Source organism: Coregonus clupeaformis, chromosome 5 (assembly GCF_020615455.1).
Source record: "Coregonus clupeaformis isolate EN_2021a chromosome 5, ASM2061545v1, whole genome shotgun sequence".
Lineage (NCBI taxonomy): Eukaryota > Metazoa > Chordata > Actinopteri > Salmoniformes > Salmonidae > Coregonus > Coregonus clupeaformis.
Window position 1 is genome coordinate 31,041,182 of NC_059196.1, and position 26,595 is coordinate 31,067,776.

Below are 26,595 nucleotides of genomic sequence, written 5' to 3' on the forward strand. Positions count from 1 at the left end.
ATTTCAATATCTTAATTTGTCAATAGATATGGCTTTCCTACCCCTTCCTCCAGACCCTCAAGACTGCCATGGGCAAGTCCCTTGATGGGTACCAGGAACAGTGGGAGAACAACCTGAAGGTAATTTTCTTTGCATACAACAGCAGCGTCCAGGCCTCCACCGAGTACGGATGGGAGCTGTAGCTGTTGACTGAGGTAAACAATGAAATTGTATATACAATTATTGCATATACTGTAGTATTTAACATTTGTGATTGACTTAGTGTTGAGGTTGTTTGTCTATTGCTATTTTTGTATAACGTACTTTCAGATCACTGAAAACCGACCTGATGTGGTGGAAGTTGTCGAACCAGATCAGAACGCCTTCGAGGACCACCTTCAGGCACGGACTGAGAAGGATGTGGAGGTTTTTGACAAGGTAAAAATGATTGTCCGCTGTTAATTTATTTTCTGGCCCTCTAAGAGATATGTAAGAAATGTATTTGTAATATGACATATAATTGCATTTATTCCTGTTATCAATCAAGGTGAGACTGAACATCGACTAGGCGCAGGAGAAACAGAAGGAGAGCTACCGGAGGAGAATCAAGAAGGGGACCAAGTGCTTCGACATCCAGGCGAATGACTTGGTTTGGAAGAAGGACGAAAGGAAGGCGAGACCTGGGAAACCTCGCTGCTCTTTCACTCCTAGCTGGGGTCACCATCTGTTAAGGTGAATATAAAACATCTCAGATAATAACTATTTGCATTTGCACACAAAATAACCTGAAGCTAGTTTTATTTTCCCTAACACAGATATTTTTCTCTTTGTCTTCCAAGGGTTACCTCGGTGGAAGCCAACAATCTTCTCCAGTTGGAGCAGTTGGACGGTCGACCACTGAAAGCCCTGACGCCCTACACTTCAGTGAAGCCCAATAGACAAAGTATGTTAAGCTTTGGTTGACATTTGAGAAAGCAAGAAATGGTAGTTATGCTGAGCTTATAAAAATGTACCTCTTCAATTTACCTCTCCAAATGACTTAAGGACCATCGACTGCCCGAGCCCCCCAGGAGGTATCCCATCCACCAGAACCAGTGAGTTCGGATCAGTCTGATTCTCTGTGCTCTGAGTGGGAGGGGGACCAGCTTCAACCAAAACTGTTGAAAAGTACATATCTCCAATTTTATAACACTGCACTAATCCATAAAATGTTCTCCCAGTAAAGTGTAACCTGTGTGTTTGCTTGTTAAGATAAGAAAGTTTTCTTGCTCTATCATGCTGGGCACATAATATGTGAGATACACAGATGAACTAAAAACACTAGCACAGCAAACACTCAGAACAAAGGGAGCAGCAGTGCCTGGACTTTGCAGTCTCCCTCTTCGAGTCCCGTTTCCAAGACTGGCTGCCTGTTGAGAACAAGTGACAGGCAGAACCTCCCACCCACACAGCAACCACCTCCTCTATATTCCACACACCAGAATTCAGTATTTTAATGTATGATTGACATGTGAGTGTACAGAAAATCTGAACAAAAAAAAATCAAAGTTTATATATTAAAATCTCAAATACTGCCAGGTTGGTTTTCACATCTGTTTCACAAGGTGTTCATTATTGTACGTTTTAAGGTATCCTTTGATGGTATTTATTAGTTTGACATTATTCATTGTTGTATCCTAGGATTTACAATAGATACATATATATTCAACCACAAGGGGGTACTAATGAGCTATGTGAGATAGAAAAAAATGAATAACAATAGAGGACTACTGAAATTATATTATTTCAGTGTAGATAAGGGAAGGGTAGGTTAAAATATAAACATGACAGCCAGACAAGCCAGAGTATAAATCAAATGGATTTGCATATGAATGGAGTGGAAATTAGCTGACTTTGTGATCTGTAAGGTAAGTAGCATTAATGTGTCAAGCAGACCACATTTTCTTTGCTATTTCCGAAATGTAGCAACGTTTAAGACATGGATTTCATGTTGTAATGTTAACAAGGTACACAAAAGTAGTTTGAAGTAATATTTTCATTTTATTAGCTAAACAAAACCCGTTTAAACAGTGAAATTGTCGTGGAAATCAGCCTTGTTTGCATAGAGGGATGAAAAGAATGTCATTTAGGCTGTAAAAACGATCTCCAAAATTCGAATCATTAGGTCATCACACCGTTGATATAGCAATGGACGCTAATAGTTTAATCGAATCCCATTGTGACGCGGGGGAGTGGGGACACTTTTTGGCTGGGGGACTTTATTTGGCATGGCAGGCCCCATATCCTTCCATAACTGGAGTCACACACCCCTCCTCTGCGGGGCCCCATATCCTTCCATGTCGTCTGAGCGCCTCAGCAGGAACAGCAACAGATCAATCAGTGCTGGCTAATCGATAGCAGCAGGGCGGCAGCGTCCAAGTGGAAAAAGGGCTGACATTCTAGTTTGTTTTTGCAGGGGACATCCAGGCATGTTTACATGGTGTGTTAGAGCTCCAGAAGAGGAACGTTTAATGATCGAATGACAGCCTGTCACAGCAGAGAGCCCTGACACTCTTGTCCCTCTCATCACTCTGGCCTCTCTCAGCACCATGCCTTCAACCACATTTTTCGGATCAAGCATAAATAGGCTTTTACACCCATCCAATCCTATCAGATCAGGGGCCCAAGGTCTAGGAGGCAGCCAGAGGTTGATTTCTGACTGAGCAGTGAAAGGGGTGGAGAATGAAAGTTTGTGGACCTGCAGTGAGAGAGAACTCTTATTTTATTAGGATACCTGTCAAACACCACAAAGTTCTGAGAGTGGTGTCAGAGGACAATCTGAGTGAGGATCAATGTAAAGATGAAGGATATTTCATTACAATAACTGACTTTGAGGAGGCACAACATCACACTCCTGTGGTCAATACATATGTTTCTATTTGGCCATCATGTGTTTCTTGGTGTTTCTCTCTGGCCTCAGGAGGATGATGAAACACTTTGGAGCAAACAGACAGAACAGCAGCCCAAAGCTGGAGGCCAGGATGGCAAAGATCTCTACAGCTACTGTGTACTTCCCAGGAGAGCTGACGTAGTCTGGGATGAAGGAGATCCACACGGCACAGAAGATCAGCATGCTGAAGGTGATGAACTTGGCCTCGTTGAAGTTGTCTGGGAGTTTCCTGGCCAGGAAGGCTAAGAGGAGACAGATAGAGGCCAGCAGGCCGATGTAGCCCAGCACCAGAGAGAAGCCGACCACAGAGCCCACCTCACACTCCAGGACCACTCTCGGCCCCCGACCCTCTCTGCCCCCTCTCTCAGCAGGTCGGGGTGGAGCTAGGGTCAGCCACAGCACACAGATCAGCACCTGTGGAAGGGAAAGGGTTGGATGGAAAAAGCAAGCGCAGTTACCATAGCAACAAATAATATGGTCAGTAAACAAGTTTCCATCCAGTTTTTAAGCGAGTAAAGTCATGCCGTATAATTTTTTTTACGACAGCTGTGATGGAAACAGGCCGTTTCGGTACAATTTTTTTAAACGCAGACAGATAATTGTTCGTTCGACAAAGTGGGATCTTTTTGAGTCGAGAAATGGTGGTGGAAACAACTTTATTTGCAAATATTGATATAATAACCATCATATCAAAGTAAACTTGGAGTCACTCGATTACGTGGTGTGTGGTCCTCCATGTAGTTTATTAGGCTACAGATGAAATAAGTTATGATGAATTTAGCTAAGACTGTCTGGGAGTGGTCTGAGTGGGGAGGGGAAAACTGAAAACTAGATGTTATTGGCTGAGAGATTCGGAGATCTCTTTCTTTATGGTCTAGCAAAGTTGATGTCCTCGCCCCCGTGGAAATCGAATTAACATTATTTTTTTAAAACTAAAAATCTGTCTGTTTAAGCTAGCAGTTTTTTTTGCATGGGCTGCATCTCAATCCACAGCATCCGCCAATGGTGGCCGTCCACATCTGCGGTGGAAGGTGGCCGAGCTACAGCGGTGTTTGACACCCCAATAATCTGTATTTTCACAAAAACATCTGTAGCATCACGGGACTCGTCTGAAGTCTGTACCACCGATCTGCCAACTTCTGTCTGTAGCTGCAAAATTCTGTAGCGTCTGAACAGTTTGGGCTACACACTATTATGACCGAACACATACAGTGGCTTGCGAAAGTATTCACCCCCCTTGGCATTTTTCCTATTTTGTTGCCTTACAACCTGGAATTAAAATGTATTTTTTGGGGGGTTTGTATCATTTGATTTACACAACGTGCCTACCACTTTGAAGATTCAAAATATTGTGAAACAAACAAGAAATAAGACAAAAAAACTAGAAAACTTGAGCGTGCATAACTATTCACCCCTAACCCTAACCCTCCCACGGGGGGCCAGTATAAAAAAAAATATGTATTCACATTTAGCGTCTGCTAAATGACTAAAATGTAATGTAAATGTAAGTTAAATGGGTTCCACTGGTGTATAGCAATCTTTAAATCACACCACAGATTCTCAATTGGATTGAGGTCTGGGCTTTGACTAGGCCATTCCAAGACATTTAAATGTTTCCCCTTAAACCACTCGAGTATTGCTTTAGCAGTATGCTTAGGGTCATTGTCCTGCTGGAAGGTGAACCTCCAACCCAGTCTCAAATCTCTAGAAGACTGAAACAGGTTTCCCTCAAGAATTTCCCTGTATTTAGCGCCATCCATCATTCCTTCGATTCTGACCAGTTTCCCAGTCCCTGCCGATGAAAAACATCCCCACAGCATGATGCTGCCACCACCATGCTTCACTGTGGGGATGGTGATCTCGGGGTGATGAGAGGTGTTGGGTTTGAGCCAGACATAGCGTTTTCCTTGATGGCCAAAAAGCTCATCTGACCAGAGTACCTTCTTCCATATATTTGGGGAGTCTCCCACATGCCTTTTGGCGAACACCAAACATGTTTGCTTATTTTTTTCTTTAAGCAATGGCTTTTTTCTGGCCACTCTTCCGTAAAGCCCAGCTCGGTGGAGTGTACAGCTTAAAGTGGTCCTATGGACAGATACTCCAATCTCCGCTGTGGAGCTTTGCAGCTCCTTCAGGGTTATCTTTGGTCTCTTTGTTGCTCTCTGATTAATGCACTCCTTGCCTGGTCCGTGAGTTTTGGTGGGCGGCCCTCTCTTGGCAGGTTTGTTGTGGTGCCATATTCTTTCCATTTTTTAATAATGGATTTAATGGTGCTCCGTGGGATGTTCAAAGTTTCTGATATTATTATTAACCCAACCCTGATCGGTACTTCTCCACAACTTTGTCCCTGACCTGTTTGGAGAGCTCCTTGGTCTTCATGGTGCCGCTTGCTTGGTGGTGACCCTTGCTTAGTGTTGTTCCAGACTCTGGGGCCTTTCAGAACAGGTGTATAAATACTGAGATCATGTGACAGATCATTTGACACTTAGATTGCACACAGGTTGACTTTATTTAACTAATTATGTGACTTCTGAAGGTAATTGGTTGCACCAGATCTTATTTAGGGGATTCATAGCAAAGGGGATGAATACATATTCATGCACCACTTTTCCGTTAATTATTTTTTTGGATTTTTTTAAACAAGTTATTTTTTTCATTTCACTTCACCAATTTTGACTATTTTGTGTATGTCCATTACATGAAATCCAAATAAAAATCCATTTAAATTACAGGTTGTAATGCAACAATATAGGAAAAACGCCAAGGGGGATGAATACTTTTGCAAGACACTGTACATTTAGGTTGTTTAGTTCTAGGACGCCTACAAGCCTCACAAGACTCGTCTGAAGGTAGTCGGGTCAAAAAAGTGAATGGAAGTATATATGGAAGTAGTTTAGTGCCCCAATTTTATTATTATATGGTCAAATAAATATGTATAATTTCCTGATCTTTCTTATATCACTCAGATATAGGACAGACACTTTAAAACAAACTTACTTTGATAGATTTTTTTGTCTGTTTTTCCATGTATGAATATATATATTTTTATACCTAAAGTTCAAAGTACTAAAATTCTAAATAAAATAGCTAAATTATACTTGATATGACCATCTTAAAACAATTCCACATGTTAGCTTTGTAGACCCCCCCCCCCCTTCCAGGGGCACTGATTTGAGTGTCAGTATAAAGTGGAACTGACAGTGTTTTAGCTAAATGAAATCTTATTAAAATCTCTTCATATACACCTCCAGGAAGAATACGACACCTTTAAAATAAAAAAAATAAAAATCTGACAAGCCAGCACTTAGATATGGGCGTTTTCATTTGTGTGTGGGAAAGCGGCCGGGCGTTTGGACAATTAATAGACACTGCAGAAAATGAAACCTAATAAAAAACATCTGTCTTGTCCAGGACCGGAGTTTATGAAGACCGGTGCGCCATAGCCAATCAGAGCTACAGTAGGCATATTTGCAAATAAGCCATTCGCCACACGGGCCTGCCATCATTCACTTTGACCTGGACTGTGTGTTTACAGGCAGTAGCAACAGCGCAACTTTAGATCATTAGAAAGCATTCGCCAAAAGCCACAAAATACACATGAATATATTTCTGCAAATATGTAAATAGCACAGGAGTCCTCTTTCATTTGGGAACTTCACAGTCCTATTGATCAAACAACCATGAACGGGTAGGCTCTCTCTCTCCCTCAGTTGCCTATGCACATCAACAACGACAAGATCAACAACTAATGCTAGCCAGAGCAAGATAAGCTCAAATCTAATGAGGGAACATTAGATACACTTTTTAAGGTACTTTTCTGCAGCTTTTTTTTTTGATTGTCTGTTTGTTTCATATCTGCAAAGTGGTTAATAGGTGAGGGAGAGTTTACGCCTAAACTCATGGGGCGGCGCACAATTGGCCCAGCGTCGTCCAGGGAGGGAATGGCTGGCAGGAATGTAGCTCAGTTTGTAGAGCATGGTGTTTGCACCGCCAGGGTTGTGGGTTCGATTCCCATGGGGGGCCAGTATGAAAAAATAAAATAATAATAATAATAATAACGTATGCACTCACTAACTGTAAGTTGCTCTGGATAAGAGCGTCTGCTAAATGACTGTAATGTAAATGTTAAAATGCTGTCAGTTCCACTTTAAGGATGAACTCATTTACCACCTGGTGATGTCACCAGGCAGGCCAAAACTCCATCCCACCAAAAATCGACTGGAATTTCAGGATTCTTTTCAAACATCACTTACACTAAAAGGACATTATCATCATTCACACAATTTCACAGTATTATTCCAACCTCATAGTGTGGAAATGTATATAAAACACAGGAAAATCAAGTTTTTGACTGCACTGGGCCTTTAAATTCCAATAGAATATAGTGAAAACTAGATGTTCACCTGGATGAGTGTGCAGAGTGAGATACCCATCCTCTGCTGGGCGGGGCTGAAGTATCTCATCAGGTTCTCTCCAGGCAGAGAGGCCCTGAAGGCCACCAGCACCACCACAGTCCTGCTGAGCAGGCAGGAGATGCACAACACAAAGCTTATACCAAACAGGGTGTGTCTCAGCATGCACGTCCACGTCTTCGGCTGGCCAATGAAAACCAGCGCACACAGGAAGCAGAGCTTTAGTGACAGCAGGAGCAGGAAGCTGAGCTCAGAGTTGTTGGCTTTCACCTGGAATGAGACAGAGAAAGATAATTTAGACTGCGTTACATCAGAAATATCCTCCTTATATGACACAATCTCATCTCTGTCCAGTACCTCTATATATGATCATATGATTCAACTCACCAGGGCCGTGTGACGGTGGTAGAGGAAGGTGGCCAGGGCACCGGCTGTGAGTGTTGCCCCGGAAACTGAGATGACGGACAGGATGACACCCATGGTGTCGCTGTAGGAGAGGAAGTCTACCAGCTGGGGGATGCAGGCCGTACGGTCAGGGTTGGACCAGAACCGCTCTGGACACCTAATACACTCAACTGACCCTGATAGAGAAGGAAGAAGAAGGAGGAGTCCAAATCAGGACCAGTCAGGATTCAGGAAAAATATGAATTGGAATCAGAACCGTTGATAGACTACCTGTTGTGTTGCTGATCTCTCCCTCAGCACAGGACAAACAGTCGAAGCAGCACACAGGCCTCCCCTTCTGTACCACATGCCTGGAACCAGGGGGACAGGCAGCACTGCATACAGACACAGGGACCTACCAGAGGATGGAGAGGATGCAGTCATCATCTTCATCATCATCATCGTCATCATCATTACACACACACACACACACACACACACTCCTCTCTGCCTCAGAGAAACCAAACGGAATGGTTCTCACCTCATCTCCACTACCCCCACCCCACACAACTTTCCCCATGTCGATGTGAATCTGGCCGCCCGATCCCTCAGAGGACAGAAAATGGCCGACCTGGACGAACTCTGCCGTACCCTCGGGGGTCACATGCCAGTTGATGATGTCATAAGAGGCAGGCGGATCACCGTTCAAGTCGAAGTGGAAAGATTCCCCCACAGGAGTGCTGAAGTTCACTCCCCTCAGATAATGAACAATCTCAAAGAGAAAAGGGCATTGGAACAGTATTAAGAGTTAGAACCAACTGTGGCTGTGGGCCTTTAGTACTCAAACCTTACAAAGTGTTTTCACTGTATGCTGACTGGAAACATTAGTGCTGTTAACTTGAAAACAGATTAATATGGCATTGTCACCTGGCTGGGCTGAAGCTTCCTGATATCAGGGCACTGTCCATCATTAAAGGCTCCCTCCCCTGGTCGACAGGCCAACATGTCCTGTATGGCGTAAGCGATGGCGTACACAGCCTTGTACACATTATAGCTGGCTCTCAGCTGAGACACGTCAGCGTACTGGCTCTCCCCCTCACCTAGGATTGACACTTTATTTTACTGAGACAACATTGGGAATCAGGACACAAAAACAGAGATTTAGGTGTAAACTCTCCCTCACGTATGACCTCTGACCCAGTACACTGTCGCCTGGACGACTGGGTCACGCTGAGGTCAACCCCCAGAGAACAGCCAAACATCTCCTCCCACAATTCCCTCAGGAAGGGATCAGACTTCTGGTAGTCCCCATCAGGATGGAGGCGTGTTAGGAAAGGCCCCAGGCCGGGAATGACAGCTTTCTTCAGGGCAAAACCGATCGTCCCGGCAAGAGAGGGCAGGTTTTCAGGGGAGGAGAGAGTAGAGTCAGTGACCCATGCCTCTGAGGCTATCCACTGCCTTTCTGTTATGTTCTGACGGACAACCTCTTCCATCAGGGCCTGGAGAATGAGATGGTTAAAAAGATCAAGATAGTTCAGCTGAAATACAAGATTATCAATTAGGAAATGCTTGTGTCTATAAAGGGCATCAAGACATGGTAAGACACAAGGACACAGCTACAGCTGTTTAACAAATAATGAACAATACTCTGACCAGTCACTGCTCACCCGTGCATCCTTTGTGATAGCGAATGTCACCACCACTCTGGCAGTAGATCCTCTGATGGTGTCCACGATGTGCCTGATCTGTCTCTTAGACGGTACCTTGGGGATGACCATCAGTGAGAGAGAGGGAAGAGAGTCAGAGAAAATCAGAGAGAGGGTTTCTGTTAGATTAGAAGAGAGGGGGGGTCAGAGTAAAAGAGAGAGAGAGAGAAAGAGAGCGCAAAAGAAAGTGTATATTGTCAGATCATCAGAGTGAGGTCAAACCTTGGAGATGACCTCAGAGTAGGCGACACACACCCCAGATCCCTGAAGCTCTTGGAGAAGCAGCTGAATACCAAACTTGCCATAGTCATCATCCCCAGACACCAGCCCCACCCACACCCAGCCCAGCCGACGCAGCAGCCTGGCCATGCCCAGAGCCTGGAAGGCATCGCTGGGTACCGTACGGAAAAACGAGGGGTACCTCCAGCTGTCACTCAAACACGCACAGGAGGCAAAGTAACTCACCTGTCAGAGAACAGAGAGAGAGAGAGAGAGTCAGGGAGAATTATAATTTTTAAGCGACAGAGAGCAGAGGGTGAGCGAAAGTAAATGTTAGAGAGCGAGTCATCTAGATAGATATTCAAATGTAATGTGTAAGAGAGTCATCATTTCATCCCAACCTGTAATCCAACCCTAAGCCTCACCATGGGTAAATCAAATGGCCCGAGGGTCTGTGCCACCACAATGGAAGCTGAGGAGCGGGCATCCCCGATGATGACGGGAACCTCAGGGGTTGCGCCACACTCTGTGCCCGCCACGGAGGCCTCCTGACCGGTCACCATGGCTAGGGCTGCCCCCAGGGTGGTGCCCTCTGCCAGACATGTGTCAGCAGCCAGGAACCCCAGGGTGAGGTTAGGCAGGAGGGTTGAGTCACGGTTAATTTCCTCCACTGCAAAGATCATAGTCTGGAACCAGCGGTAAGCACGCTGGTAGAAACTGACAGACGGAAGAAAGGAAGAAACGGGAAGATAGGAGGTAACTGAATACACTGTACACAAGTGAAAACACAATGACACAAAGCTGTTATCACACAAGCTGCGTACATTGTACAGGTAGAATTTCCCTTAATGCTCCTGAACTCCTGCTCTGGCAGAGGGGCTTCCACATGGATGGGGAACAGGCCCCCAATGACAACATCTCCTGCCCGATAAACACTGCCGGAGACGGGCTTAGCCATCAGCCGACAAGCCCCCCCTCCATCTCCAGCCAGACCCCAGACAGACCCAGGGACATGGAGGCAGTAGAGCAGCCCCAGCCAGCCACACAGGCACATCACCTGGAGAGAGACAAGGCCGAGGACTGGGAGAGTACCGTCACCTGGAGGAGAGATCAAACCAAGACCTTACAGACAGAACACTGAGTAGATAGAATGACATGAACAAAAAGTGCTATCAATGAAGAGATACACCATACACCACAGACACCTGTCACCAGACATGTATGAAACAACAGTTATAGACACACAAAACCTTGTTCTACCTCTGCCCTACCTAGCAACAGTAAACCTGATCCTGGTGACACAGACAGACAAACAGACAGACACAGAGAGAGAGAGGATGGAATGTCTGTCAGTCTGTCATCTCCTTCAGAGAGTGTGAGAGTGAAAGAGGGAGAGGAAGAGGAGAGAAGGGGAGCTGTTGATATAGGGAAAAATGAGCCCCCGGCTAAAAAACAAGTACACAGCCACCAGGGGGTGCTTGTAGGGACGGGAGGGGCAGGATGGTGTTAATTGGGGCTTGTTATTGGAGGATAACTTGGGGAACAGGTAATTGGGGGTAATTGGAGAAAGCCTATGAGGTTGATGTTATTGAAGGTAATGTAATAGCACAGGAGATACAGTATCTGTTCTTCAACAACATCTGATGGCTCCATTGAGGCAGATGTTACATCATACTGTACTAAATACCCACACCAGTAGAAATCCACTTGTTCAAGCTGAAAGATGCCCAGAACTTACCCACGATGTTGCACAACGATGTAAGTCAATAAGTTATCGTTTTAGTCATCCACCCGGCAAAACTCATCTTGACCTTCCAGAACACAACACACACATTCTCCACTGCCAGGGAAGCTCAATACTTTTTTCGAGAATCACATCAAAGCCAACACACAAGGGTACGAGTTGACAGATGGAACCCCATTATGACTGGTTCAATATTCCGGTACGTTATCCATGTACAATCATGCAGCTTAGCCTATGGCTAAGACGCTGCCCTCAGCGTAAGACAAGACACTCCACTGCTTTGATTGGTGTAACATTAGCTAGAAACCACAAGTGTCTATTCAGATAATGAAAAGGCACCTGAGAAATTAAATTCAAGGAACTTACAGAATAGTTGCATGTCATTTGGGGTGTGCATGATCATAAGCAAAGTCATTGTAGCCTTTCATTTCACTTCCCCTGTGAGAACCATTAGCACGGGCTGACTTCGCTGTACCACAGCCGAAGCCTGCCAGCAGCCTACCTACCAAAGGTTGCACCGTGTCTATTACAATGTAGAAAAATGCATATTAGCTATCTTTCAATAGTTTTCCATATTACCGGAACTTCATCTTATTCCTTGTAACTATTTTTATGGCTGATCCGCGGCTGCATTTTGTGGAAGGTGCCAAAACATTGGAGATAACAATAGATGTGGAAGTCAAAGATAGGCCAGTGGTTTCCATCTGTGGAGAAGTCAAAGATAGACCAGTGGTTTCCTTCTGTGGTGAAGTCAAAGATAGACCAGTGATTTCCATCTGTGGTGAAGTCAAAGATGGGCCAGTGGTTTCCATCTGTGGTGAAGTCAAAGATAGGCCAGTGGTTTCCATCTGTGGGGAAGTCAAAGATAGGCCAGTGGTTTCCATCTGTGGTGAAGTCAAAGATAGACCAGTGATTTCCATCTGTGGTGAAGTCAAAGATTGGCCAGTGGTTTCCATCTGTGGTTAAGTCAAAGATAGGCCAGTGGTTTCCATCTGTGGAGAAGTCAATGATAGGCCAGTGGTTTCCATCTGTGGAGAAGTCAAAGATAGGCCAGTGGTTTCCATCTGTGGTGAAGTCAAAGATAGGCCAGTGGTTTCCATCTGTGGAGAAGTCAAAGATAGGCCAGTGGTTTCCATCTGTGGTGAAGTCAAAGATAGGCCAGTGGTTTCCATCTGTGGAGAAGTCAAAGATAGGCCAGTGGTTTCCATCTGTGGTGAAGTCAAAGATAGACCAGTGATTTCCATCTGTGGTGAAGTCAAAGATTGGCCAGTGGTTTCCATCTGTGGTTAAGTCAAAGATAGGCCAGTGGTTTCCATCTGTGGAGAAGTCAATGATAGGCCAGTGGTTTCCATCTGTGGTGAAGTCAAAGATAGGCCAGTGGTTTCCATCTGTGGAGAAGTCAAAGATAGGCCAGTGGTTTCCATCTGTGGAGAAGTCAATGATAGGCCAGTGGTTTCCATCTGTGGTGAAGTCAAAGATAGGCCAGTGGTTTCCATCTGTGGAGAAGTCAAAGATAGGCCAGTGGTTTCCATCTGTGGAGAAGTCAATGATAGGCCAGTGGTTTCCATCTGTGGTGAAGTCAAAGATAGGCCAGTGGTTTCCATCTGTGGAGAAGTCAAAGATAGGCCAGTGGTTTCCATCTGTGGAGAAGTCAATGATAGGCCAGTGGTTTCCATCTGTGTTGAAGTCAAAGATAGGCCAGTGGTTTCAATCTGAGGAGAAGTCAAAGATAGGCCAGTGATTTCCATCTGTGGTGAAGTCAAAGATAGGCCAGTGATTTCCATCTGTGGTGAAGTCAAAGATAGGCCAGTGGTTTCCATCTGTGGTGTAGTCAAAGATGCACCAGTCGTTTCCATCTGTGGTGAAGTCAAAGATAGGCCAGTGGTTTCCATCTGTAGTGAAGTCAAAGATAGACCAGTGGTTTCCATCTGTGTTGAAGTCAAAGATAGGCCAGTGGTGACATCTGTGTTGAAGTCAAAGATAGGCCAGTGGTTTCCATCTGTGGAGAAGTCAAAGATAGGCCAGTGGTTTCCATCTGTGGAGAAGTCAATGATAGGCCAGTGGTTTCCATCTGTGGTGAAGTCAAAGATAGGCCAGTGGTTTCCATCTGTGGAGAAGTCAAAGATAGGCCAGTGGTTTCCATCTGTGGAGAAGTCAATGATAGGCCAGTGGTTTCCATCTGTGTTGAAGTCAAAGATAGGCCAGTGGTTTCAATCTGTGGAGAAGTCAAAGATAGGCCAGTGATTTCCATCTGTGGTGAAGTCAAAGATAGGCCAGTGATTTCCATCTGTGGTGAAGTCAAAGATAGGCCAGTGGTTTCCATCTGTGGTGTAGTCAAAGATGCACCAGTCGTTTCCATCTGTGGTGAAGTCAAAGATAGGCCAGTGGTTTCCATCTGTAGTGAAGTCAAAGATAGACCAGTGGTTTCCATCTGTGTTGAAGTCAAAGATAGGCCAGTGGTGACATCTGTGTTGAAGTCAAAGATAGGCCAGTGGTGACATCTGTGGTGTAGTGAAAGATACACTAGTGGTTTCCATCTGTGACGAAGTCAAAGATAGGCCAGTGGTTTCCATCTGTGGTGAATTCAAAGATAGGCCAGTGGTTTCCATCTGTCTTGAAGTAAAAGATAGGCGACTGAAAGTTTCTTCAGTTGCTCTTCACCAACTGCATCCTGCAGTCTTTACTTGCATTGTGGGAGGCTCTAAAGTCAACTAATCATTAGGGTGTTTTTGCAAATGTGACCAAAGACTTGACTGAAACAGGAATCAACTTTGCCACTATTCAAGTATACAGTGGATATACACAAATTAATATGATATTGTGGCTCTCTCTCACTTATTGATTGTACAATGTACACACATGCAGGGCTGGACTCACTCATCACTCTGGCCCCTCTCATCGCTCTTGCCCCTCTCATCACTCTGGCCTCTCTCATCACTCTGGCCCCACTCATCACTCTGGCCCCTCTCATCATTCTGGCCCCTCTCATCACTCTTGCCCCTCTCATCATTCTGGCCCCTCTCATCACTCTGGCCCCTCTCATCATTCTGGCCCCTCTCATCACTCTGGCCCCTCTCATCACTCTGGCCCCTCTCATCACTCTGGACTCACTCATCACTCTTGCCTCTCTCATCACTCTTGCCCCTGGCCCCTCTCATCACTCTGGCCCCTGGCCCCTCTCATCATTCTGGCCCCTCTCATCACTCTGGCCCCTCTCATCACTCTGGACTCACTCATCACTCTTGCCTCTCTCATCACTCTTGCCCCTCTCATCATTCTGGCCCCTCTCATCATTCTGGCCCCTCTCATCATTCTGGCCCCTCTCATCATTCTGGCCCCTCTCATCATTCTGGCCCCTCTCATCATTCTGGCCCATCTTATCACTCTGGCCCGTGCCCCTCCCATCATTCTGACCTGTGTTAGCCTGCAGGGCTACCGGAGGCAGGCAGGGGTGGATTTCTGACTCAGCAGTGAAAGAGGAGGATAATTCATGTTTGTTCTCCTGCAGTGAGAGATAACTCTTATTTTATTAGGATACCTGTCAAACGCTACAAAGATCTGAGAGAGGTGTCGGAGGACAATCTGAGTGAGGATCAATGTAAAGATGAAGGATATTTAATTACAATAACTGACTCTGAAGAGGCACAACAGCACACTCCTGTGGTAGATAACTGACTCTGAGGAGGGACAACAGCACACTCCTGTGGTAGATAACTGGCTCTGAGGAGGGACAACAGCACACTCCTGTGGTAGATAACTGGCTCTGAGGAGGGACAACAGCACACTCCTGTGGTAGATAACTGGCTCTGAGGAGGGACAACAGCACACTCCTGTGGTAGATAACTGGCTCTGAGGAGGGACAACAGCACACTCCTGTGGTAGATAACTGGCTCTGAGGAGGGACAACAGCACACTGTACTCGAGTAAAGGCTGAACTGAATGAAGAACAGAAAGAGAATGCAATATGGAATTGTATTAAATAGTTTGCAGTATGGCCTCCAAGGAATGCTCCTCGAAGTTAGATGCCTTTGTTAGATGCCTTTGTTAGATGCCTTTGTTGGGCAGCTGCAATCGAACCCCCCCTGCACTCTAGGGAAAGGAGTTCCAATGACGAGCATTTCAGGCTATTATAACAGTCAGTGGTGGGGAGGTGGACGGTTGTCGAAAACTGTTGCTGAAATACAGCAGGTGAGAGAGCATGGGTAAGTTGACATATACAGTGAGGGAAAAAAAGTATTTGATCCCCTGCTGATTTTGTACGTTTGCCCACTGACAAAGAAATGATCAGTCTATAATTTTTATGGTAGGTTTATTTGAACAGTGAGAGACAGAATAACAACAACAAAAATCCAGAAAATCAAAAATGTTATAAATTGATTTGCATTTTAATGAGGGAAATAAGTATTTGACCCCCTCTCAATCAGAAAGATTTCTGGCTCCCAGGTGTCTTTTATACAGGTAACGAGCTGAGATTAGGAGCACACTCTCAAAGGGAGTGCTCCTAATCTCAGCTTGTTACCTGTATAAAATATACCTGTCCACAGAAGCAATCAATTAATCAGATTCCAAACTCTCCACCATGGCCAAGACCAAAGAGCTCTCCAAGGATGTCAGGGACAAGATTGTAGACCTACACAAGGCTGGAATGGGCTACAAGACCATCGCCAAGCAGCTTGGTGAGAAGGTGACACAAAATAACTGTCAATCTCCCTCAGCCTGGGGCTCCATGCAAGATCTCACCTCGTGGAGTTGCAATGATCATGAGAACGGTGAGGAATCAGCCCAGAACTACACGAGAGGATCTTGTCAATGATCTCAAGGCTGCTGGGACCATAGTCACCAAGAAAACAATTGGTAACACACTACGCCGTGAAGGACTGAAATCCTGCAGCGCCCGCAAGGTCCCCCTGCTCAAGAAAGCACATATACAGGGCCGTCTGAAGTTTGCCAATGAACATCTGAAAGATTCTGAGGAGAACTGGGTGAAAGTGTTATGGTCAGATGAGACCAAAATCGAGCTCTTTGCATCAACTCAACTCGCCGTGTTTGGAGGAGGAGGAATGCTGCCTATGACCCCAAGAACACCATCCCCACTGTCAAACATGGAGGTGGAAACATTATGCTTTGGGGGTGTTTTTCTGCTAAGGGGACAGGACAACTTCACCGCATCAAAGGGACGATGGATGGGGCCATGTACCGTCAAATCTTGGGTGAGAACCTCCTTCCCTCAGCCAGGGACATTGAAAATGGGTCGTGGATGGGTATTCCAGCATGACAATGACCCAAAACACACGGCCAAGGCAACAAGGAGTGGCTCAAGAAGAAGCACATTAAGGTCCTGGAGTGGCCTAGCCAGTCTCCAGACCTTAATCCCATAGAAAATCTGTGGAGGGAGCTGAAGGTTCGAGTTGCCAAACGTCAGCCTCGAAACCTTAATGACTTGGAGAAGATCTGCAAGGAGGAGTGGAACAAAATCCCTCCTGAGATGTGTGCAAACCTGGTGGCCAACTACAAGAAACGTCTGACCTCTGTGATTGCCAACAAGGGTTTTGCCACCAAGTACTAAGTCATGTTTTGCAGAGGGGTCAAATACTTATTTCCCTCATTAAAATGCAAATCAATTTATAACATTTTTGACATGCGTTTTTCTGGAACAACACTCTGATGATATGTATGTATTCATTCCCACTATGCTTATGATGATGATACGTGTGTATTCATTCCCACTTTGATGATGATATGTGTGTATTCATTCCCACTATGCTGATGATATGTGTGTATTCATTCCCACTATGCTTATGATGATGATATGTGTGTATTCATTCCCACTATGCTGATGATATGTGTGTATTCATTCCCACTATGCTTATGATGATGATATGTGTGTATTCATTCCCACTATGCTGATGATATGTGTGTATTCATTCCCACTTTGATGATGATATGTGTGTATTCATTCCCACTATGCTGATGATATGTGTGTATTCATTCCCACTATGCTGATGATACGTGTGTATTCATTCCCACTATGCTGATGATACGTGTGTATTCATTCCCACTATGCTGATGACACGTGTGTATTCATGGGTATTATGTTATGCTTCATGGATAAAGTTAAACGAGCATTCAGACTTCCTGATTGAACTTTTGGAAGCTACATTATAATTTCCACACAATCTAAATCAGGGAGGGGCCACATAAAATCTGAACTCATGTGTGGCCGCAGTGGCTTGCGGGTCTGCCTCCCCACATTCATACCCACACATGCAGTAAAAGCCGGCCTTAACCTTTTTTAGGGTCCTAAGTTACATTTTGTTGGGGGGGCCCCCCTCCCTGCTAGCAAAACATTTTAGCAGCCCCACTCTTGACAGCAGAGAGAAAAAGTTTTAGATTTAATTTCCTGCATATCTACACAAGTTTTAAAGCAAGTTTTCTGCAATTCTACACATTTAGCAATGCTATAACTAATTTCATGCAATTCTACTCATTTTGCCATAGGTTGTAGTATATTCCGTTTTGAATATGATATCTGAGTGAGAGTGGTAATTTGACCATGATTACTACAAGTTTAGATAGCTGGCTAGACCAATCTAGAAAATGTTAGCTGACATGGGTTAATTGAGTGGCTGTCAGTGACTGACATAACAAGAGGAAAATGCTGATGCACAGCCACATTTCTAAATATGACCTTGTGTATTGTACTATTCTAACTCTCAACAGTAAAGTAATCCGCGGGCCTGCAAAAGGGAGGCGGGCGGCCAGTTGCCCATCCCTGATCCAAGTTATAGAAGTTGTAAGATCAACTATAACGTCTTGTCAGGTGCAGACTTGGCCATGAGTTGTTTCCTGTTGTTCTTTCCAGGCTTCAGCAGGATGATGTAACATTTAGGGAGGAAGAGGCAGGTCAGCAGGCCGTAACTGGAGGCCAGGATGGCAAACACCTCCGTGGCCGTGGAGTACTTCCCAGGAGAGCTGACGTAGGCAGGGACGAAGGCCACCCACACGGCACAGAAGATCAGCATGCTGAAGGTGATGAACTTGGCCTCGTTGAAGTTGTCTGGGAGTTTCCTGGCCAGGAAGGCTAAGAGGAGACAGAGAGAGGCCAGCAGGCCGATGTAGCCCAGCACCAGACAGAAGCCCAGGGCTGAGCCCTCATCACACAGGAGGATGACACTGGCACTCTCACGTGTCATCAGTCTGCGCGGGGTGGGAGGAGCCACAGCCAGCCACACAGCACAGATCACCACCTGGGGGGAGGAAAATAATTGTAATGTTGATAGCTAACAGTCCAACCAGGGTGCATGATACAAAGAGAACAACCGGGTCTATAAAAGATGATACAACGTTTCTACCTGGACCAGAGTACAGAGTGAGATGAAGGCTCTCTGCTGTGGAAGCCCAAACCATTTCATGACATTACTGCTTGGAAGTGTAGCCCTGAAGGCCATCAACACCACTATTGTTTTCCCCAGAACACAAGAGATGCAGAGGACGAAGGTGATCCCAAACGCTGTATGGCGCAGCATACAGGACCACTCAGAGGGCCGGCCAATGAAAGTAAGAGAACACAGAAAACACAGAGTCAAGGAGAAGAGCAGCAGGAAGCTCAGCTCAGAGTTGTTGGCCCTGACGATGGGTGAGGCGCGGTGACAGGCGAATATGAGGACGACCGTGGCAGTGCAGAAGGACCCCAGGAGGGCCACGGAGAGCAGAGTGATACCCATTGTGTCACCGTAGGACAGGAAGTCAACTTGCTTGGGGACGCAGGCTGTGCCCTCCTCATTGGACCAGAACTCAGGCAGGCAGCGCACACACTCTATAGCATCTGGAGAAGAGAATACATATTTCTCTAGTGAGGCTAAGTTATGACAACACACTCTCTCATCCATACACGTTGTAGACTGCACTCACCTGTCTGATTGGTCATCTCCCCTGCTGCGCAGACCACACAGTCAAAGCAGCAGATGGGGAAGTGAGGCCTGATGGCCCTCCGAGTCCCTGGGGTGCAGCTTCTACTGCACACTGACAGAGGGACCTGAGGGGAGGGAGATCACACACTACTGTTTGGCCCTGTCCGGGGTTTCTTCGGATGGGGCCACAGTGTCTCCGGACCGCTCCTGTCTCAGCCTCCAGTATTTATGCTGCAGTAGTTTATGTGTCGGGGGGCTGGGGTTAGTTGGTTATACCTGGAGTACTTCTCCTGTCTTATCCAGTGTCCTGTGTGAATTTAAGTATGCTCTCTCTAATTCTCTCGTTCTCTCTTTCTCTCTGAGAACCTGAGCCCTAGGACCATACGTCAGGACTACCGGGCATGCTGACACCTTGCTGTCCCCAGTCCGCCTGGCCTTGCTGCTATTCCAGTTTCAACTGTTCTGCCTGCGGTTATGGAACCCCTACCTGTCCCAGACCTGCTGTTTTCAACTCTTAATGATCGGCTATGAAAAGCCAACTGAGATTTATTCCTGATTATTATTTGACCATGCTTGTCACTTATGAACATTTTTGAACATCTTGGCATGGTTCTGTTATAATCTCCACCCGGCACAGCCAGAAGAGGACTGGCCACCCCTCATAGCCTGGTTCCTCTCTAGGTTTCTTCCTAGGTTTTGGCCTTTCTAGGGAGTTTTTCCTAGCCACCGTGCTTCTACACCTGCATTACTAGCTGTTTGGGGTTTTAGGCTGGGTTTCTGTAAAGCACTTCGAGATATTAGCTGATGTAAGAAGGGCTATATAAAATAAAATTGATTGATTGATTGATACTCCAGTCAGAATTAAACACACCCACATGAATGCACAGGAACACACACACAAGAGCAACAGAGATAAAAAAATAAATAATAATAATAATAATAATACAAATTCGACTTAATTAATGTATTATTTGACCATATTCTATGATCATGTGATTCAAAAGAATAAATCTGAAATGGAAAACGAAACTATGAAATGCAGTTTCTTACAAAACAACATTTAACAGACATTATAGTTGGATGATGTTGACTGAAATGAATGTTCTCTGTTGCATCCATTCCCTCCAGCTATTCTTTGCCTCCCCATTTTCTAAGAAATACAATTTTATTTTTCCAAAGAAGAAGTTCAGACATTTATGAGAGCCTTACTGTTGTCTGGTTTCCATTCCAGATGATGTCCGTTTCCTGGATGTGTAGTTTCTTCCTGCCAAGGCTGATGGTCTCGTCAAACCTCCCCACTGTGACAAACTCCACCTGGCCCTCTGCCCCTAACTGCCAGTTCACTAGGTCATACTCAGCCACTGGGTCCCCGTTCACATCAAACTTAGTCTCATCTCCAAACGAGTTAGAGAACTCCACCTGCTTCAGGTAATGCAGGAGCTGAGGAGAGTCAGCGACAATCGGGCGTGCATTCAGAATGTTTAAAAGTAACCATTTATCTTGTTTAAAACTATATTCAAAAGTAACTATTTTTCTTACTTAAAATTATATATAAAAGTAAAATAAATGTTTGTCTAAAACTATATTTAAAAGTAACAATTTTTCTTGTTTAAAACATCAGTACATTGAGCTAAGCAGTGCCAGTCCAAAACTATATTTAAAAGTAACTATTTTTCTTGTTTAAAACGTCAGTACATTGAGCTAAGCAGTGCCAGTCCAAAAGTATATTTAAAAGTAACTATTTTTCTTGTTTAAAACGTCAGTACATTGAGCTAAGCAGTGCCAGTCCAAAACTATATTTAAAAGTAACTATTTTTCTTGTTTAAAACGTCAGTACATTGAGCTAAGCAGTGCCAGTCCAGTACCTGCCATGGCTGTATGACGCCAGTATCTGGGCAGAGTCCTCTTCCTGTCTCACAGCTCCTCATAGCCTGCAGTGCGTGGGCGATGGCGTACACAGCCTTGTACACGTTATAGGATATCCTCAACTGAGACACGTCAGAGTAGATGTTCCTCACACTGCCCACGTCCTCAGACCCAGAGCACAGAGGTTTACCCCCATGACCACCTACACCCCCAACACCTTGCAGGCTACACCCAAACATCTCCTCCCAGAAGGGGCGTATGAACGGGTCCTTGGAGGCGTCTTGGCTGGAGGGGTGCAGACGCAGCAGGAACTTCTGTAGCCCAGGGATGTGTACAGCTCGGCGGATGGCAAAGCCCATGGAGCCCTGGAGGATGGGGAGGAAGCGGGGAGGGGTGGAGAGGACTGAGGCTGTACTCCAGGCTTCGCTGGCCAGCCACTGAACCCCTGTCAGACCCTGCCGCAGGGCCTCGTCAAACAGAGCTCCAGCATCCTGCTCCAGGGCAAACACCAGAACCACCCCTGCCCCGGAGGACCGAATACGGGCCACGATGGAGGCCATGGCCCCCTCCGCGTGGTTTTTGGGGATGATTTCATGGAGGGCCACGCAGGCACCGAGCTTCTGGACCTATAATGGTATACTATGGTCACTTAGCAGACACTTTAAGCCATAACACATTCACATTGTATATTCCTCCACACTGGACAAAATAATACACCATATCCCACAAACCTCCTCAGAAAATATCTGGGCTCCCCCATGACCATAAGCATCGTCCCCGGCAACCACACCCACCCATGTCCAGCCAAAGTGCTGGACGAGCTGCACCAGAGCATCCACCTGGGAAATCAGACAGGGATTCACTTTTTCCCCACGTTCAATTGCTACCAAACCGGCTAGAGTACAGATTAGATAGTGATTTATACCAGAGACAGAAAGTGGATGAGTTAGAGAGTTACATGGAATGAGAAGTCACCTGGAAGAAGTCACTGGGCATGGTCCTGAGGAAGGCTGGGAACTCTGCCTTGTTACTGAGACACGCACAGCTGGAGAAATAACTGACCTGAGAGAGAGAGAGAGAGAGAGAGAGAGAGAGAGAGAGAGAGAGAGAGAGAGAGAGAGAGAGAGAGAGAGAGAGAGAGAGAGAGGGAGAGAGAGAGAGATGAGAGAGAGAGAGAGAGAGAGAGAGAGAGAGAGAGAGAGAGAGCGAGAGAGAGAGAGAGAGAGAGAGAGAGAGAGAGAGAGAGAGAGAGAAAATAGAGCGAGAGAGAGAGAGAGAAAAGAGACAGAGAGAGAGAGAGAGAAAATAGAGCGAGAGAGAGAGAGGATTAGAGGAGAAAGTAGCTCCTCAATGTACTTCTGTTAGTAACATCTTAAAATTGTGAAGTGGGAGGAAGGACTTAAAAATTGTCAAAGTCTCCAGCCACCCTAGTCATAGACTGTTCTCTCTGCTACCGCACGGCAAGCAGTACCGGAGCAAAAGGCTTCTTAACAGCTTCTACCCCCATTATAAGACTCCTGAACAGCTAATCATGGATACCCGGACTATTTGCATTGCATATAGCATCCCTACTGTTAGTTTATTTTACCGCTGCTCTTTAATTATTTGCTATTTTCAATTTTTTACTGATACATTTTTTACTTAACACTTTTTTTATTTTCTTAAAAACTGCATTGTTGGTTAAGGGCTTGTAAGTAAGCATTTCACTGTAAGGTGAACCTGTTGTATTCGGCACAAAATTTGATTTGATTTGATTAGTGTATACTGTTGATGTGAGTGGTCAGTCTGCCTACCTGAGGCACTCTGAAGACTCCCAGGAAGCGAGCCACCACCAGAGACAGAGTGGAGCCTCCATCCCCAATGACCACCGGTACCATGCCACGACAGGACCCCCCCTCCCCCTCTCCTTCTCCCTCCCCTTCTCCCCCCATCAGTTCCATAGAAGCCCTCAAGGCTTGGTAAGGAGTACTGCAGGAATCATATATCTTATATCCCAGAGTGAAGTTGGGGAGCAGATTATCATCTCTGTTGATCTCCTCGATGGCAAACATCATGGTCTGCATCCAGCGGAATGTCCGGAAGTTAAACCTGCATGGGAGAGGAGAGGACAGAGGGATGAGTCCTACACTGAATCCTTACATGGTGACGGCCGCAGTCTAGGACTAGCTCAGACCCTCACCCGGTGCAGCGTGTGGCGGCTGGTTTGGAGTTGAAGGAGAGGTCAGGCTCTAGCACCATGTCATGGAGGGAGAAGAGGCCCCCAAGCATCACATCCCCCTCCCTCTGTAGCACGGGCAGGGCAGAGGGACCCGCTATCAGACTACACTGCTGAGGCTGGGACTGAGGCTGAGGCTGGGAGGAGATTAAACAGAAGAACTCCAAGCACAGCACTGTCACACAAAGGAAAACTGACCTCTTCATTGTCTCCGCACTGTTTGGTCGCAATACCCACACAACCAAGTGGATAGAGTGAGAGCCCAACGAACAGGAAATGCTGACGTCTTATATAGTGGTCCTAAAAATGCTTAGTCATGGCTGGTTCCACCCCTCCCCGTTCAAATCAGGAGCTACCTTGTTTTCTTCTTGTGGCTATGTGTATCAGGTCATAGCGCACAAACAAGTGATAACGTTAGCTCCGTTACTACTCATCTCTCCACACAGCTGCACCCTTGGAAGATAGTAAAAGACAGGATGAACTGAAAAACTGTGGTCACTCTGAGGCATAACGTAAAAAAAACTCAATATCCCAACTCTCTAAACACATGTCTCTGCTGTAAACCTGTGTAATGACTCATTAAGGCCCACTTTGTGTAATAATCTGCTGTGGTGTTGGGGAACCGATCATTAAGACTAGCGCTGCAGGCTATGTGAGGGCAGAGAGCGAGAGAGCGAGAGATAAAGAGATGTAAACGGAAATAATTAGTGTTATGTCGCCTCAGGCTATAGTTTGGCTCCTCTTAACTAATACCTCCCTTTGTGAGAAAGAGAGGGGAGGGAGGGGGGAGGGGGGAGGGAGGGAGGGGGAGTGATGGAGAGTGATAAAGAGGTAGAGAGGTGTGTTGTGGCGCTCCAGGCAACAGTTTCCCCTCCTCTCCTCTAATACCTCCCTGAGACTACCTTTGCTTAGTAAGTAGGGTCATAATAAGATGTCCCAGGGTGCACCTCTCTCAGAGGAGGACCTGTTCAGCTGATAATGAAAACAACATGGTGAGAGAGAGAACAACACTGAGGAAGTTACTGTATCACTGAGCTCCTCCAGGGAAGAGGCAGGAGGCACAGAGCAGAGAGATTTAATCACGCAGTGTACAGATGCAGTCAAATACAGTGAGGGAAAAAAGTATTTTATCCCCTGCTGATTTTGTACGGACAAAGAAATGATCAGTCTATAATTTTAATGGTAGGTTTATTTGAACAGTGAGAGACAGAATAACAACAAATAAATCCAGAAAAACGCATGTAAAAAATGTTATGAATTGATTTGCATTTTAGTGAGGGAAATAAGTATTTGACCCCCTCTCAATCAGAAAGATTTCTGGCTCCCAGGTGTCTTTTATACAGGTAACGAGCTGAGATTAGGAGCACACTCTTAAAGGGAGTGCTCCTAATCTCAGCTTGTTACCTGTATAAAAGACACCTGTCCACAGAAGCAATCAATCAATCAGATTCCAAACTCTCCACCATGGCCAAGACCAAAGAGCTCTCCAAGGATGTCAGGGACAAGATTGTAGACCTACACAAGGCTGGAATGCATCGCCAAGCAGCTTGGTGAGAAGGTGACAACAGTTGGTGCGATTATTCGGAAATGGAAGAAACACAAAATAACTGTCAATCTCCCTCGGCCTGGGGCTCCATGCAAGATCTCAACTCGTGGAGTTGCAATGATCATGAGAATGGTGAGGAATCAGCCCAGAACTACACGGGAGGATCTTGTCAATGATCTCAAGGCAGCTGGGACCATAGTCTGCTGCAACTTGCCCATGCCCCCCCCGCTTCTCCTTCACACAAATTCAGACAGCTGATGTTTTGAAAGCGCTGCAAAATCTGGACCCCTACAAATCAGCTGGGCTAGACAATCTGGACCCTTTCTTTCTAAAACTAGCCGCCGAAATTGTCGCTACCCCTATTACTAGTCTGTTCAACCTCTCTTTCATAACGTCTGAGATCCCCAGAGATTGGAAAGCTGCCGCGGTCATCCCCCTCTTCAAAGGGGGTGACACTCTAGATCCAAACTGCTACAGACCTATATCCATCCTGCCCTGCCTTTCGAAAGTATTTGAAAGCCAAGTTAACAAACAGATCACCGACCATTTCGAATACCACCGTACCTTCTCCGCTATGCAATCCGGTTTCCAAGATGGATCTCACGAGTACGCCGGTGCCCCTCGATGTCCAACGGGGGCGGAGGAGTCTCCAAGATCTCATCTTCTTGGAGTGGGCCCACTACCACCCGGCCTGAGAAGGGACACATGGAACGAGGGGTTAATACACTTATACTCCACAGGTAGCTGTAATCTATAACATACCTCGTTCAACCTTCTCAGGACTTTAAATGGCCCTACAAACCGCCGACCCAGTTTCCGACAGGGCAGGCGGGAGGGGCAGGTTTCTGGTAGAGAGCCAGACTCGATCACCAGGTGCGTACACCGGTGCCTCACTGCGGTGGAGATCAGCGCCGCCTTCTGACGTCGGAGGGCCCGCTGCAGGTGGACGTGTGCAGCGTTCCAAGTCTCCTCCGAGCGCCGCGCCCACTCATCCACCGCAGGAGCCTCGATCTGGCTCTGCTGCCAGGGTGCCAGAACCGGCTGGTAACCTAACACACATTGAAATGGAGTTAGGTTAGTGGAGGAATGGCGTAGGGAATTCTGGGCCATCTCGGCCCAGGGAACGTACCTTGACCACTCCTCCGGCCGGTCCTGGCAGTATGTTCTGAGAAACCTACCCACATCCTGGTTTACGCGTTCCACCTGCCCATTACTCTCCGGGTGGTAACCCGAGGTGAGGCTCACCGAGACCCCCAACCGCTCCATAAACGCTCTCCAGACTCTGGAGGTGAATTGGGGACCCCGATCAGCCACAATGTCCTCGGGTACCCCGTAGTGCCGGAACACATGGGTAAACAGTGCCTCGGCAGTTTGTAGGGCAGTAGGAAGACCCGGCATGGGGGAGCAAACGACAGGCCTTAGAGAACCCGGTCCAAACGACCAGGATGGTAGTATTCCCTTGGGAGAGGGGAAGGTCTGTTATAAAGTCCACTGAGAGGTGGGACCATGGTCGTTGTGGAACGGGCAGGGGTAGCAACTTACCCCTAGGTAGATGTCTAGGCGCCTTACACTGGGCGCACACCGAGCAGGAGGAAACATAAACCCTCACATCCCTTGCCAACGTGGGCCACCAGTACTTGGCACTAAGACAGTGCACTGTCCGGCCGATACCCGGATGTCCAGAG

General features: G+C 46.3%; 2 protein-coding genes across 2 annotated transcripts in view; both read right to left on the reverse strand.

Moving 5' to 3' along the window:
* Positions 1-2,893: 2,893 nt before the first annotated feature.
* LOC121567168 (extracellular calcium-sensing receptor-like) lies at positions 2,894-10,683 on the reverse strand. Its single transcript, XM_041877101.2, has 11 exons — positions 10,454-10,683; positions 10,055-10,346; positions 9,633-9,875; positions 9,372-9,467; positions 8,888-9,203; positions 8,632-8,804; positions 8,246-8,476; positions 7,996-8,119; positions 7,708-7,901; positions 7,312-7,590; positions 2,894-3,322 (listed from the first exon to the last, which is right to left on the reverse strand). The coding sequence occupies exons 1-11, from the start codon at positions 10,681-10,683 to the stop codon at positions 2,894-2,896; spliced, it is 2,607 nt and encodes an 868-aa protein (XP_041733035.2).
* Positions 10,684-18,176: 7,493 nt separating this feature from the next.
* The window catches only part of LOC121566975 (extracellular calcium-sensing receptor-like), a 63,280-nt gene continuing 54,861 nt past the window's right edge, over positions 18,177-26,595 (reverse strand). Inside the window, exons 5-14 of the mRNA XM_045211542.1 lie at positions 23,329-23,432; positions 22,943-23,237; positions 22,125-22,211; positions 21,881-21,988; positions 21,593-21,775; positions 21,149-21,514; positions 20,493-20,723; positions 19,285-19,408; positions 18,726-19,198; positions 18,177-18,620 (exon numbers count right to left, since the gene is read on the reverse strand). Coding sequence (XP_045067477.1) covers positions 18,177-18,620; positions 18,726-19,198; positions 19,285-19,408; positions 20,493-20,723; positions 21,149-21,514; positions 21,593-21,775; positions 21,881-21,988; positions 22,125-22,211; positions 22,943-23,237; positions 23,329-23,432 — 2,415 coding nt within the window. The remainder of the gene's footprint in view (positions 18,621-18,725; positions 19,199-19,284; positions 19,409-20,492; positions 20,724-21,148; positions 21,515-21,592; positions 21,776-21,880; positions 21,989-22,124; positions 22,212-22,942; positions 23,238-23,328; positions 23,433-26,595) is intronic.

Bases quoted from the DNA above. Each gene is read 5' to 3' on its own strand.
- LOC121567168 (XM_041877101.2), bottom strand. From the start codon at position 10,683: ATGTGCCTGTGTGGCTGGCTGGGGCTGCTCTACTGCCTCCATGTCCCT. The intron at 9,876-10,054 runs GTGAGGCTTAGG...GTTCTCTGACAG, and splicing joins GGCCATTTGATTTACCCATG to GTGAGTTACTTTGCCTCCTG. The intron at 8,805-8,887 runs GTGAGGGAGAGT...TGTCAATCCTAG, and splicing joins TACTGGGTCAGAGGTCATAC to GTGAGGGGGAGAGCCAGTAC.